Source organism: Coccinella septempunctata, chromosome 3 (assembly GCF_907165205.1).
Source record: "Coccinella septempunctata chromosome 3, icCocSept1.1, whole genome shotgun sequence".
In the NCBI taxonomy this organism is placed as follows: Eukaryota; Metazoa; Arthropoda; class Insecta; order Coleoptera; family Coccinellidae; genus Coccinella; species Coccinella septempunctata.
This window is the reverse complement of record NC_058191.1, coordinates 205,026-221,882: the sequence shown is the minus strand read 5'-3', so window position 1 is coordinate 221,882 and position 16,857 is coordinate 205,026. Positions and strand designations below refer to the sequence as shown.

The 16,857-nt window shown below is 34.9% G+C and overlaps 1 protein-coding gene across 1 annotated transcript; it reads left to right on the top strand.

Annotated features, from left to right (window-relative positions):
* Positions 1-241: 241 nt before the first annotated feature.
* On the top strand, positions 242-1,945 carry LOC123309457 (zinc finger BED domain-containing protein DAYSLEEPER-like). Its single transcript, XM_044892594.1, has one exon. It carries the CDS (start codon positions 242-244, stop codon positions 1,943-1,945), a length of 1,704 nt encoding a protein of 567 aa, XP_044748529.1.
* Positions 1,946-16,857: the final 14,912 nt, after the last annotated feature.

The window sequence follows — 16,857 nt, the reverse complement described above, 5'->3', positions numbered from 1 at the left end:
GCTTTTGTATGAAATGTTGTAGACTCTTTAGAATATGTTGAATATTTGAAATGTATAAAAGTTGACGTATGTTTTGAACATGGATAGTTTCTTCTTGAAAGCCAAGGCATACACAACGCTCGATTAAAGTGAACTATTGTGGAGTAAAACATTTTTGTGAATTTTTGGATAGAATACCTACTGTTTTTATAACAAATGTTATATTGGTGTTTATGAATTTTTTGTGTGTAAAGCTAGGAATATGCCCGGAAGTAGTGAATTTTCAAATTCAAGAAGCCATTTGAAAAGGAAACATGTGACTGATGTATATTCCTCATCGTCGTCGCGAACCGAGACTCGCAGTTCACCGCAGGGGGATCCTAGAATCCCAAGAACTGGTACTTCTAGTGTTACTCTCATGCACAATGCATGCGATGAACAAAGATCGAACAAATCCCGAAAGAAAAATATTGACCTTGATTTGCTCGACTTCTGCATGGGTGGCTTGCATCCATTTTCCATAGTAGAGGAAAGGGGCTTCAAAAAATTATGCCGGTGGATTCCTGGATATGAACTACCCACTCAGAGTGAATTCGATTCGATAATGCAGGAAGAATATTCAAACTTGCATGAGAAGGTTGTGAGTCAGTTGTCAAAGGTCAAGAACATATGCTTGACTGCTGGCATGTGGACCCCATTGAAAACTGAAAGCTACCTAGCCCTTACAGGGCATTATTTCAATGAAGAGTTAGATATGAAAACTGTTCTTTTGGGATGCTGCCAATTATCTGATACTTCTTCTACGAATATCGCCGAAGCAATTTGGAAATTGGTCGATAAATACGATCTCAAAAGTAAGGTGAATTTTATGATCACTAATGATGCTTTGAAGGCCGTCAGAGAAGAGTTGGGGTGGAAGCATTTTGGCTGTTGTGCCGACAGCCTCAATTCAATTGTTGAGGACGCTCTTGAAAATGTTAAGCCGCAAATTGAAGAAGTGAAGCAAGTTGTGAGTTACGTAAAAAACAGCACCTCATGTTGCAAAATGTTAGAAGAATATCAAATTCAGCATGGACAAAGTCCGAAGCCTCTAATCCAAGCGCTCGATACAAGTTGGAACTCGACATTTCTCATGTTGAAGAGATTTATTGAGTTGGAAGACGCCGTCAAGTCCACGTTAGCTTCTGTGGTTCGAGATGCATTCAAAATAAAGGAAGAAGAGTGGACATTATACAAAGAATTATGCCGAATTTTAAGTCCGTTTGATGAGATAACCACGAGCTTAATGAGTGACGAAAATTACGGAACAGGAAGTTGTATAATTGCAATGACTTGTTGCTTAAGCGAAGAATGTCAAAGGCTGTTGGCGAAAACGGGCCTATCGAAAAAATCGCGAAAAACGGCACAGCTTCTCGAGTCGGGATTGAAAGAGCGATTTAAAGCCATCGAGAAAAGTGGTACTCTTTCAATAAACACCTTCTTGGATCCTCGTTTTAAGACACACGGATTTTCAAATCAGATTGAAGCAATGAGAACAAAAGAAAGGATAAGGAAAATGATTGTTGAAATGATTGCGAAAGCGGAACTGATTACTATTCCCGATAACGACGAAGATGACTCAAGTCCCTGGAAGACTATTGATAGGGAGATTTGCCAAGGGACGCCAATGTCGATGGCACTCGAGGAGGTGGATAAGTTCTTATCCGATAAGATGCTGCCAAGGGAAGACGCTTCAGGCAACTCAACGTCTCCTCAAGAATGGTGGAGGCTACACAAGGATAGGTACCCGAATTTGAAAAAAATTTATGAGACAAAGTGCAATATTGTGGCAACTTCCGTTTTATGTGAGCAGATAATCTCAGAGACTAGGCTCAGATTGAAAAGTAACAGACTAACAAGTAGTGAACTGGAACAAATTATGTTCCTTGTTGTGAATTCTCCGGAAAAACGGTTTGCAGGATTTTAGCAGACTTTTTTCTAAATGATCATTCAAGTTTAATTTTATTTTTTCTACAAATTGTAAAACCTTACTTATATTTTGCAAGTATCTACTGGAACAAATTCATGAAGAATTCGATGACATGAATACCTGACATATTTCATTTATTTGTAGCCGTACTGTACACAAATGTAAATTATGAGGCATTGTCAACATTCTTTAAAAAAAATATATCTATCTGGCTCAGAGTTTTTCGTATTTTATTTGAGAGCCTTATATCAATACGAAGAAATGCGATAGATGTTTTTAATAAAAAAAAATTTCTGGCTTTCTGAGGAGACCATAGATTAACTTAAAATATAGATGGATCACTCTACAGCATGGTTTCTTAACCTTTTTCTAGCTATGGACCCCTTTCAATATTTCTCAGAGCTCACGGACCCTTTCTGAAAAAATAAAAAGAACGAGATTTGGATTTTGCCAGATTTTTTTATTTACGATTGTAGTTAATATACATCAGTTTCAAACTTAATGTTGAGACAGAATGGTCATGGACCCCCGACTTTTGTTAAATGGACCCCTTAGGGGTCCATGGACCACTGGTTGAGAAACCCTGCTCTACAGTGACTCTATCAAAAACAGTGGTGACAATTGGAAATTTAGCAAGAATATGGCGGCTTAGAAGCACAGATTTCAATGCTTCAATATCTAATTCGGAATGCTCACGTCACGTCACCTGACCAAATCCCCCATATTCTTGCTAAAACGATGAAAAACGAGACCACTGTCGCCACTGTCTCGTTAGAGGCACTCTGTAGATCACTCCATAGATTAACTGAACAGTGAAGAGATGGACCACTCGAAGAACAAACTTCATCGTCATCTGTTTTTACGGTACATATACTAATTTTCGACGAAACCAAATAAAAAAGGAATCTGTAACGCTCATTTCTAATTTTCTTGTAATGATCAAGGCCAAAGATTATAGAGTAGAAAGATTGGAAACGCCCTCATATCGCTAGTACTAAAAACCGACTACATTTTGGCCAGTGAAAACACATTTGACAATGAGATGGCGCTGAAAACGTATTATCAATACAGAAAAACTGTTTAATAACAGTTTTCTGTTTTATAATTGAGGGGCGCGAAATTCGAATTCTATTCCTTGTATTGAATTTCAATATTGACCTTATTGAGACCAGAAAACAAACATCCTGAGCGACAAAACAAAAGGATGGTTTTGTTGTATGACCAAGATTCTAGTTTTCATCTGAACATTGGAATCGATTGGTATCAATGAAATACGCTGTTGGATGTGATAAATTCTTATTTGCAACCTATAAAAAATTTACAAAAATTTTAAATTATGGACAACGAATAGAGCTTTGACTATGATACAAGAGTATATGGCATTGATGTTTATGTTCTGTGAGTATATGGTTATCTGCTATTGTTACGTGAAAGGTGTTTTTTCTGTGAAAACGTTTTGAATTAATGAACTGAGTTGTACAATTTATATCAGAAATTGATATGAATCAATTTTCGATTTACCGTCATAGGATACACATTTCCGTTACTTACATATTATTTACAAAATTTTCAGAACCAAATTGAAAAAACCCTTACAGAGGTATACAAGACCTCTATTCAAGCCTGTCAGTATAATTTCTTCATGCTTTTTTATGATTTCTTCATGGTATGGTCTCTTTATGACAATATACGAATTGATTGATGAATGAACAAAACACTCACAGAAGGTTTCATGAAACTTTGACTTTCCAAACGAAAATTTGACAGTCACTCGGTTCCCAATTCGAAATCCATAAAACTTTTGCATTTCTGAATATATTGAAGGCAATTGAGATTCTTTGAATGGACGTATAAAAGTTATAATTTCACCTAAATGAGCCCTTCATGCAAGGGATGCTTGCTGCATACAATAATTTACGAATTGTTTATGTGATTAGGAATTATGGTAGTTTATGAGAAATGTTTTTGTGTAATGAATAAGTTTTGTAATTAGAATAAAGTGAATTTAAAAGCTAATTTCAATTATAAAATGAATCCGTGTTTGAAGAACAATGCAATAAATTTTTCAATTATGAACTGATTTTTTTTCGATCCTTCGGATCAGAGAAAAATCCAGATAAAGATTCGTTATCTCACTGCAATTTCTCAATGAGCAATTTATTCGAATCTTTCTCTGACTTTCACTCAGAAATTTTCAAGTATATTCTGCCTTGATCATTACAAGAAAATTAAAAATGAGCGTTACAGATTCCCTCTTTATTTGGTTTCGTCGAAAATTAGTACATGTACCGTAAAAACAGATGACGCTGAAGTTTGTTTTTGGAGTGGTCCATGTATTCTCTGTTCATTTAATCTATGGAGGAGCGAGGAGACGAACTGTTCAAATTGTAGTATAGTGAACACCCCATATAAATTACTGCTTTCTGGCGTGAGATACTTTTTCGCGTTTTGAACTGACCATTGCAACCATGTAGAGCCCTCTTAAATTACCTTGCTCTGGTCAGTGACGCTTCTAGAATAATTTTCAATTCGAAAATATTATGCAGGTAGGTCCTTATTTGCCTCCATGGAAGATACATACGAATGACAGCACTTTAAAAACACCTAACTACTCTATGGCCAAAAATCGTGATCTTCTAGCAGTAGCGCATCCAGAGACTGAGTTTGGGGGGAGGTACTTGGCAAGTTTTAGGGGAGTAACCTAAACTATCTAGCGGGGGGTGATTGTTTCTGGCTCACCTAGATTTAGTGAGGAAAACTCTTTTCTGGTCTGGGAGGGGGTTAATTAACCCCTGTACCCCCCCCCCCCGTGGAGGCACCCAATCGTCTACTTGTGATAGGACTCCAATCCAAAGTACTTACCTGCCCTGATTAGGTACTTATAGAAAAATTGACGGGAGGATGGGAAATTCAAAAACAAACAACACATTCAAGCCCAAACAAGAAACGTTCATTTCGCGTTTCATAGGAAACGATTTCACTGGTCTACAATCTACTATGATTTTTTTGTTGGGATTGATTTTGAATTTATTTATGCTTACAATTCATGAAACTATCAATGATTTTGTAAGATTTGCTCTCGTTTTTTTCACCTTTATTTTCATTTTACATCACAAAAATCGGAAAACAAGAAATAAAATAACAGATTTCAATAATGTAGTTTCATTTTGAAAAATAACTATTTTTACCCTTTCTTTTTTTAAGTTTATAATTTAACACATGACAACTTATCCAGATTCACGTGAAAGTACCTACATACCACAGATTACAGAGTAGAATACATATATCGAAAGTGTTTTTGGGTGTTGAAGTGCATAATGAGAAGTTTTTTTTTTTACAAAACAGGTATGCTTCAACTGAATAATTAGGTAACTTTGGCGCAAATTGTTTGAGGTCACTGCCATATTTATGAAGCTGTCTTCGAAGAAATTCTTCATTAATTGTCTCAGCATGTCCAGGCTTTCATCTTGAATTTTTCCTTTCAATGAATTCAGGACAGCTTGCAGGGTAGCAACTTTTTTCTTGAAGTACTGATGACTCATCTCTTAATCGTTTTTCTGGCTTTATATTCAGCTGTTTTTCAGTTTCTGTTTCTTCCTGCAACAAGTTTTCAACTGAAATTTCACTTGGAAATACGATGTATATAAGAATTACAGCCCCGTTACAATATTGGCCGTAACAGTAATAATCATTACAGTACATAGTAACATAATTTTTATATTGCCATTGAAATATATTTCAGAAATGAAAGAAAATTTTTTAATTTAGGAATATACACGTCGTGTATCTCAAAAAATGATGGCTAAATGGCCAATGATCATTTTTAATGATTTTTATTCGAGTCCTGTTTACCATATACCATTTTGTGATGATTTTTTGTACCACTCTGGGTAGGTATACTTCATTCAAATTTATTTTAGCAGTCGGTTGGCCATGAAATAATTTTCTCAAGTTTTTGTAACTAGAACGAAGTTAGGTTGGCACTCATGAAATGTCGTTAATGTCATAACGCTGTTGCCACAACTAATATCAATTTTTATTACGAAAATTCGAAAATGCCGAAAGTGATTGAAAAAAGAGACAGGGTTTCAGGAAGTGCTATTTAGAATTCAGGTCCGCTCATTCAAATAGTTATACCCTAATATTCTAAAATCCACAATACATCAGACGGTAGCGAACATATTCAATGTAAGAGAATTTATTTAATGTTTCATCTCAATCTAAACGACTTATATTTCAGCTGAATATTTCCACAATCATAAAGATTGTGAATGAAGAGTATGACAAAGAATTTTCTTCTATTGGGAGACCCAAAAAAGTGGTGGCATTTGGGAATTTTATGTTTGAGTGAATTAATGCGTAAAGTTAACTACAGGATTTTCGATAAATGTCATCGGAGAATGAGTTCCCTAAAATGGATTTTTCTGTTTTTCATTTGACTTGTCCTATACAATGTAAATGTCTTAAGGTACTAATAAATACCTAATTATTATAATTACATCAATGTATTAAGATGCAAGTTGCCCTGTTACTTGTTTAATCATGTGAAATTTTTGTTCAAAGGTGAAGTTGCATCTTAACTTGAAACTTCCTTCAACTCCTTTTACTTATATTGATGCAAGATGATTTTTATTGAAAAATTTAACATTCTTGTAATTATCTGTTAATTCCTTCGGGAGATACCCATTGCCAACCACTGCATCATATGCATTTCATCTTCGGGTTAATATTTTTGAAATCTACAAGTGATGTAAGCCAAAGAAGATAACGAACATTAACTCTCCTCAAGCTAGTGCATATTATGATATTATACTGATCTCTTATATTTTCCATGCAAATAACTGGATTTGGTATGCCTTCAATCAGTTTGTATAAACTTCAATTATGTTCGTCACATATTTTCCGAAGAGATTCGACATTGTGATAAAATACGTTATAACAGAAACTTTTACGTAGAACGGGCAACATAGCGTTGACTTAAAACCCAAAAATGGTTTGACAAGCTTCATAACCCCACATTTTCGTACTATACAGAGTGAAATGTGTCAAATTTCCATGGCCAACCGACTGCTAAAATAAAGTTGAATAAAGTATATGTATCTCAGCTGTTTTATGCTTGAACTACAAGACGTTTTCATTTCTTCGAATCTTAAACTGGGATTCGTGTTTGCTGGCAAGTCGATACTGTTTCTATTTTCTTCACGAACTCCAGTACTTATATACTGATGACAGTTCTGGCTCAGTATGAGCTAATATTCTATAAATGAATACAAGATTGTTAAAGCAATCAAAATCTTGTTTTTCTGTTAATCTCGGAAGCAATATGGATCTTCATACAAAAAAGCATGATATAACATAGGAATGAGAAAATCTACCAAGTTTGTTCAAGTTAACCACACAACTAGAAGTTGGTCAGAAATAACTTGCATTATCATACCTCACAAAAGATGACATCGTTTTTCAAATTTACGGTAGAAGTCGATTTCTCTCATCACTGAAATGTAAATTTAGTCCCTTTCGTTTTGAAACTTCCTTTTAAACCTACTAAAAATGACACTATTAAAGGAAGGTATACTACAAGTTTGATGATGAAAATTGATGTACCTAAATATCTGCTCATAGTACAGATTATAGAGTTATTCATTCATTCTTGGTAATCACATCACCCGGCCAGCAGCCCCTCTAAACCAGAATGACAGTAATCTGGGCTCAGCACAAGGAGGCTATGTATGCACCCAATCTCAGTGCAGATCTTGGTCGTTGTATTCTTGGGGTCTCGAGTCTTGGTACAACCAATCCCCAAAAATAGTTTGTAACAATAAGTCACGCGGTGTTCGACAATCACAAATTAACAACAAAATCACTTGACTATTCACGAAATTTACATCAAACTAATTTCAATTAATATCTTCGTCGTTGATTTAGAATACTATTTTCAAATATGTATATTTACTTTTTGGAGCTCCAAAATAGGACGCGTGGAAAAGTACGCATCACGCCGGAACAACCATTTTGGAACCCTTATAGAGTTATAATCTTTGGCTCAAATTAAGATACTCTTTCTCAACCTCTGTTTACTGGATTCATGAAGCAACACTCGATTCATGTTTAATTAAATTAATCAGTATCAAAGATTATAGATAGATATAGATTATTTCTATAATCTTTTATCAGAACGAATGTTTTCAATCTTGTTGGACGAAAGCGAGTGTCACCGCTCTAGATCGTGTTAAAAGAATACTTTTTACTATATTCTAGTAGAAAATATCAATCGAGTACGGTTTTTATAACAAGTGTTTTTCGAGTTAACGATTTTTTTGTGTGTGCAAAGTATAACAAATATGTCCAGTGGTAGTGAATCTTCGGAAGAAGATACATGTGAAGAAAATCCCAATGTGTCAAATTTAAAAAGCCACTTGGAGGAAAGGAAACATGTGAACGTATATCCCCCATTGTCGTCGCGAACCGAGACTCGCAGTTCACCGCAGTTGGAGTACCGCAGTATCCCAAGTACTAGTACTGGTGCTACTAGTACCGACACTATCAAGAATCCAGGACCTAATGATGTTGATGATGAAGACCTAAGATCGAACAAACGCCAAAAATTAATGGATTCCAATTCGAACGAAAAAATTTCAAATGAACGAGAGAACAAAATTAACCTTGATTTGCTCGAGTTCTGCATGGGTGGCTTCCATCCATTTTCCATAGTAGAGGAAAGGGGCTTCAAAAAATTATGCCGGTGGATTCCTGGATATGAACTGCCCACTCAGGAGACATTATATAATTCGATAATGAAGGAACAATATTTGAAGTTGCATGAGAAGGTCTATCGTCAGTTGACTACTGAGGTCAAGAGCATATGCCTGACTGCTGGCATGTGGACCCCATTGAAAACTGAGAGTTACCTAGCCCTCACAGGCCATTATTTCAATGAAGAGTTAGATCTGAAAACTGTTCTGTTGGGATGCTGCCAATTATCTGATACTTCTTCTACGAATGTCGCCAAAGCAATTGGAAAATTGGTAGATAAATACGATATCAGGAGTAAGGTGAATTTTATGATCACAACTGATGCTTTGAAGGCTGTCAGAGAAAAGTTGGGGTGGAATCATTTTGGCTGTTATGCCGACATCCTCAATTCAATTGTTGAGAATGCTCTTAACATGTTAAGCCGCAAATTGATCAAGCGAAGCAAATTGTGAGTTACTTAAAAAGCAGCACCCCATATTGCGAAATATTACAAAAATATCAAATTCAACATGGACAAAGTCCGAAGCCTCTGATCCAAGCGCTCGATACAAGTTGGAATTCGACATTTCTCATGTTGAAGAGATTTATCGAGTTGGAAGACGCCGTCAAGTCCACAGCTTTTAGACTAGAGGAAGAAAAGTGGACATTCTGCAAAGAATTATGCCGAATTTTAAGTCCTTTTGAAGAGATAACCACGAGGTTAATGAGTTACGAAAATTATGGAACAGGAAGTTGTATAATTACAATGACGCGTTGCTTAACCGAAGAATGTCAAAGGCTGTCGGCGAAAACGGACCTATCGAAAGAATCGCAAGAAACGGCACAGCTTCTCAAGTCGGGATTGAAAGAGCGATTTGAAAACATCGAGAAAAGTGCTACTCTTTCGATAAACACCTTCTTGGATCCTCGTTTTAAGACACACGGATTTTCAAATCAGATTGAAGCAATGAGAACAAAAGAGAGGATAAGGAAAATGATTGTTGAAATGATTGCGGAACCGGAACCGATTACTATTCCCGATAACGACGAAGATGACCCAAGTCCCTGGAAGGCATTTGATAGGGAGGTTTACCAAGGGACGCCAATGTCGAAGGCGCTCAAAGAGGTGGATATGTTCTCATCTCATGAGATGCTGCCAAGGGAAGACACTTCAGGCAACTCAACGTCTCCTCAAGAATGGTGGAGGCTACACAAGGATAAGTACCCAAATTTGAAGATAATTTATGAGACAAAGTGCAATATTGTGGCAACCTCCGTTTCATGGGAGCGGATGATCTCAAAGACTGGGCTCAGATTGAATAGTAACGGACTTACAAGTAGTGAACTACAACAAATGTTCCTTTAGGTGAATTCTCCGGAAGAACGGTTTGCAGGATTTTAGCAGACTTTTTCTAAATGACCATTCAAGTTCAATTTTATTCTTTCTACAAATTGTTAAACCTTACTCATATTTTGCACTTCGTATCTATTGGAAATTGGAACAATTCATGAAGAATTCGACGACATTAAGATGTCTAAAAACATGGTGTATGCACTTGTCAATTTTTGAATGGAATGACATTAGACTAAATCGAAAATGAGAGATTCGTTTCGTGGCGGCGCCATTCTCTTGCATATTAAGGTAGTAAAATCTAAAACATGGTTTAAGTAACAGTTCCTGAAAATTTCATCCTTTTGGCGTGAAGGGAAAAGAAATAGCTGAAAATTCAAGACGAAAAACAGTTTTTTGTGAATAACTCAGAAAATATCCACTTTAGGGCAAGGGTGTGATGCATGCACTCACATTATTTTTTAACGTAGATTCAATATCTGCCATAAAAAAATGAGGTTCTAATTTGAAAAAATTGATTTCTCACGATTTTGTCATCCCTACCTTTGAAAGCGATTTTTTCACCCCCTGTATCATGAATCGCGATTTCGATTTTTAAAGTGGATACATCAATCTTACATCTTGAAAAATCCCAAAAATGAAAATTTTCCATCCAAAAACCTCGAAGTTATTCTTGTTTCAGCGGAGCTCTATTTTCGATTTTTTTTTCGAATTTTCCCGCTCAGAGAGAATTTTCCAACCAAAACTGAAAAATGTTACATCAAAATAACTTGAAATTTTCTAAGGAATCTATTTCTGCAATAAAAAAATGGTGTTCTAATTTGAAAAACGGAAGTTGACGTCATTTCCGGAAAAACCGGAGGTGCTCATGCCTTGAAAATATTTTAGATTTCATCAGCATCGTGAAATACTTATAAGTGCTGAATTTCATGAAAATACGTTCAGTAGTTTCCCGTATAAATATGGGTGAGGTTCCTCGTGAAAGACCCTGTATACTTTAGTGTATGTGTAGTTAAAGCTTCATTTACTGCCCACTATTTCAATTTTTGTAAATTTTTTATGAATTTCAAATAAACATATAGCACATCCAACAGCGTTTTTCGTTGATATCAATTGATTCCAAACAATGTTTAGATGAATACTAACATCCTGATCACAAAGCAAAACGATACTTTTTTTTTGTCGCTCAGGATGTTTGTTTTCTGATAGAAACAAAGTCATTATTGGAATTCAATACGTACCTATAGCAGATAACCATATACTCACAGAACATAAACATCAATGCCATATACTCTTGTATCATAGTCAAAGCTCTATTCGTTGTCCATAATTTAAAATTTTTGTAAATTTTTTATAGGTTGCAAATAAGAATTTATCACATCCAACAGCGTATTTCATTGATACCAATCGATTCCAAACAATGTTCAGATGAAAACTAGAATCTTGGTCATACAACAAAACCATCCTTTTGTTTTGTCGCTCAGGATGTTTGTTTTGGATGTTTCTGGTCTCAATAAGGTCAATATTGAAATTCAATACAAGGAATAGAATTCGAATTTCGCGCCCCTCAATTAAAAAACAGAAAACTGTTATTAAAAAGTTTTCCTGTATTGACAGTGCGTTTTTAGCGCCATCCCATTGTCACGCGTGTTTTCAATGGCCAAAATGTAGTCGGTTTTTAGCATAGACATAGAGACATGGACTGAGCAATGTCAGCATGAAATTGGCTATTTATTAGAAAGAGAGAAAAGCTCGTCGGGACATACCTTTCTCTTTTTTGTTCACATAGAGGTGAGTGTAGACCAATCAAAATTCTAGAAAAAGACAACTGCATTCCCGACGTGTTTTTCTCTCTGTCACTTTTTTTGACCGTATTTCATGCATAGATATAAAGGGAAGGCACAGTCCATGTCTCTATGTCTATGGTTTTTAGTACTAGCGATATGAGGGGCGTTTCCTATCTTTCTACTCTATAATCTTTGACCAAATCGAAAATAAGAGATTTGTTTCGTGGCGGCGCCACCATGTTCTATCTTTCTTTTATCAAAGAAGGTCTAATGATACTCTCTCGTTTTATTTTGTTCTGCGTTGATATCGATCACAAATTACAGTAATCTGTGTTCCCGATCGATCAACGAACCAAAAAAAAATGAACTGGACTATATTTCTATGGGACTATTTTGTCAGATGTCAGCTGGTAACGAATATTTGAGATTTACACTTAAATTTTCGTAAAAACGAATCTGCAGATATTTTAACACTATCGAAGGATTCGAAGGAGTACTTACCTTTCTTCTCCAAGATAATTTCTGTTTGACAAATTGTATTCACGAGGAGTGTAATTCAACATGATTTCAATAAAACACAATTAATTGTAATATCCAATATATTCAGTTGACGGAAACGGAATTTTCAGTATACTCGTGAAGGTGAAGAATATTTGGAGAATGGACTCGAATAGATTCATCTCCTTCTTAATACATGCTCACAATTTACATTACGTACATATTCTCAATACAGTTCCTTTGATTGAATATCACTGATTTTGCCATGAAACTCTTAGCTGTATCCGTCCCAAATGTTCGTTCATCTGATTTTGTTCTGCCTCAAATACCAACAACAAAGGGTGATAGTCCAACAACACATGAATTTTTAGCTGTAGTTCTTGATTATCCATACAGATAGCTGAACGACATCTTGAATAAATGAATGTTGTACACCCTTTCTCGAAACTAATACATTTTCACATACCAATAATCGCTTATAAATACAGCACATTCGCAAGTCGTGGATTTGTATTCAAATTATTTTCAAATATCAATTGACAACTGTCAATTTCTAAATAGCGCTACATACAGTGGGAAAAACGAAACTTATCCCTTATTTCCAAAGATGGAAAAACAAAAGCTAATCAGTGCATACACCATGTTTTTAGACATCTTACTTGAAGCTTCTTTTACTGTCATTTTTAGTAGGGTTAAAGGAAGCTTTAAAATTAAAGCGACTTTAGGTTTGGTTATGAAACCGGCCGTGAATTACATTTTGTCTTACTTGTTTTTTTTTGACTTAAACTCGTTTGAAATATGTCAGTTATTCATATCGTCTAAGATGTTGTAATGTTTTCAGTTCTTGAATTCTTACTTTAAATTACAACCAATATTTCTGAATCAATAATTTATTCGATAATCATCATCATACATACAAGTCTACATCATGAATGAATGGAAGAATGTTTTAGTGCCAGATGTATAAAATATTGCGTGATGCGCAATGACAATGCAATACATGACATCATCTTCCCCTTAAATTCACTAACGTCTAAACAATTCCTAATTCTTAATCACTAATTCTATAACATAAGTCTAAATATTTCACAATTTCCCAAGTTATAACAAATAATATATAAATTAACTTCTAATTCTTGAACTGAAAAGAATACATATTACAATTCATTATATTGCCAACATTATTTAAGTCTTACGTACAACAACATGAGAACCATGATGGTCATAACCTAATCTATCAGGAGGTTTAATATTTTGTCTTAAATTCCTCACCCTCAATTCACGATTATTAACTTCATGTTCAATAATTTCATCTGCTTTACTATTATGTTCTACAGTATTTTGTGCATCTGTGTTTGGATAAATTATGTTAGGACCTAGTTTCTTCATTTGATTAGTATGTCTCTTCCAAACTTTTTGTAACTCTCCTATTTCTATCAAGTAAGTACATTTACCAATTTTCTTTAAAATTCTACCCTTAATCCAAGATATAAAATTTTGATTTCTATAATCTTTGACTAAAACTACCTCTCCCATATCGAAAGCTACATTTCTATTTCCCTTATAATATGATTTCTGTTTTTGTTGTTCATGTTTTACTTTCTTTGTTATATTTTCATCTTGTAATGAATTACTTTTTGCTTCAGGCAATAGAAGATCAAACCTATTTTTAAGCTTTCTACCAAACATTAAGTTGGCTGGTGTAACACCAGTAGTGCAGTGTGGAGTATTTCTATAGTCAAATAAGAAACGTTCAAGTATCATGTCGCATTCCGCAGCAGAGTTTTCGAGAAGAACCTTCTTAAGAGCATTCTTTACAGTTTTAACAGTGTTTTCAGCGGCCCCATTCGAACTTGGGTTGTATGGAGGGCTAGTTATATGATTAACTCCATTTTTAGACAAGAAAGTTTTAAATTCATCAGAGGCAAAATATGTTGCATTATCAGATACAACTGTATTGGGTAACCCAAATCTCGAAAACAAATTTCTGAGTGCTTTTATAGATATTTGTGAAGATGTGCTTGCTGTAATGAATACCTCTGGCCATCTCGTATAAGCATCCAGAACTACAAAAAAATATTTACCTTTTAAAGGTCCCAAATAATCAACGTGAAGCCTATCCCAAGCTCCATTCGGTATTTCCCAGTGATTTAAGGGAATTTTTGGAGGGTCATTACTAATCTTCGAACAAACAATACATTGCTTTCTTATTTTCTCAATATCACTATCAAGGCCTGGCCACCAAAAATAAGATCTGGCCAAAGCCTTCATTTTTACAATACCTTGGTGTGTTTCATGAAGCTGTTTTAGCACGGAATGTTTCAACATTTCAGGAATAACTATTCTATGATTCCAAAATAAGCAATCATCCGACGTACTGAATTCGAATCTTCTATTAAAGTATGATTGAATTTCTGCATCTGAACAATGTTTGGGCCATCCTTTTATCATGAATTCTATTACCTTCTGCAAAACCCTATCTTTCTTCGTATCTGCTTTAATTAACTTATAATCTACTCTTATTTCCCTACTCTCTGAAAAATTTACGCAATAATTTATATCTTTGTCCTCAACAGAATCTGATTTATATTGAATTGGTAGCCTTGATAAGCAATCAGCACTATTTTTCTCTGATTCCACAAATTGAATTTCATATTGATAATTGGATAATATGACTGCCCATCTACGCAACCTATTGGCAGAAAATTGAGGTATTTGCTTATTATGACCAAATATTGCCAATAAGGGTTTGTGGTCAGATACCAATTTGAATTTTTTTGCGAAAAGATACTGGTGAAATTTCGAAACTCCAAAAATAATGGCCAGAGCCTCGCGTTCAATTTGAGAATACTTCTGTTCACTACAATTTAGTGTACGTGAAGCATATGCGATGGGTTTCTCTACTCCAGAAGGGAAAATATGGCTTAGAACGGCCCCGATACCATAAGAACTAGCATCTACAGTAAGTTTCAATTCAAGTTCTGGATTGAAATGAACTAGAACCTCTGCCGACGAAAGAATACTCTTAATTTTTTTGAAAGCAAGTTCACATTCATTGGTCCATTGCCAGGTTCTATTTTTCTTCAGCAAATTATAAAGGGGATACAATATTGTTGAAATATACACAAATTTAGCGTAATAGTTCCTAAAAATGATTTCAGAGTACTTATATTAGTCGGCCTAGGCGCATTCATCACAGCTAACGTTTTATTTGCACTCGTATGCAACCCTTCTTTATTGATAACATATCCTAAGTATTCTATCTCATCTTGAAAAAATGAACATTTATCTAAACTCAATCTAAAACCTACTTCATTAAGTTTTTTTAAAACTTGATCTAATCTTTCCAAATGTTCCTGTTCATCCTTACCCGTTATTAGTATGTCATCTAGGAAAACAACTACACCCTTCATACCACCCAGCACAGAGTCCATGATTTTCTGGAATTTTGCTGGCGCTGATGCTACTCCGTAGTTTAATCGGTTATACTTGAATAATCCTTTGTGAGTTGATATTGTAAGAAGCTCTTGAGATGGTTCATCTATGCAAATTTGTTGATATGCTTGAGACAAATCTATAGTTTCGAGAAATGAACACCTCCCTGTAGCTTGCAAAACAATTCTTCAATGCGGGGAATAGGGTACTGATCAATTCTTATGTGGGGATTCACCGTGACTTTGTAATCTCCACAAAGCCTTATTGAACCATCCTTCTTCAAAACTGGCACTACTGGTGTTGCCCATCTACTATAGTTCGTGTGAGTCACAATACCTAAAGAAACCAATCTATCAATTTCATCTTCTACCTTTTGTTTTATAGCGAATGGAATAGGTCTTGCTTTAAAAAATTTTGGTTCGACATTATCATCATTCAAAGCTATGGAAGCTTCACCACCGTTAAATTTTCCTAACTCTTTTGAAAATATCACTTCATTCTCATTCAAAATCTTTTTCAATTTATCGCTCACATTTTCAACATAATTGATATCAGAAATGCCAATATTATACATATTGAGAAAATCACGTCCTAATATAGGTGGTCCACCGTTTTCCAGAACAAATAGATTCAATTTACTCGTAACATTTTTATATAAAACATCTACTTCTAAAATTCCTATTGGTCTAACCTTCGCACCATTATAAAAATATAAATACTTATCACATGGTTTCAATTCTACTTTTTTAAAATGTTCTATAAAATATTCATTCGATATAGCAGAAATACTTGCTCCAGTGTCTATTTGAAAAGTCAATTCCTTTTTCATAATGACAACCCTGATCTGGAATCTATTACAACATTATGTACAACATTTATGTACTTGTTACATAAATAGCTATTATTGGATCGATTCAAGTTGCTATTGAGTTTTAAATGATTTTACAGCGATTTTCTGTAGAAGCAGAAAAATATGTCATATTTGTAAGTATTGCAGCGTTTTTATATGGAACAAACCAACAAGGTCATAGGTTCAAACTGCATTAACGTATTTTTGCCAAAATCAGCTCGGCGCTCACGTCCGAAACTTATCGTTTTGCAACCTA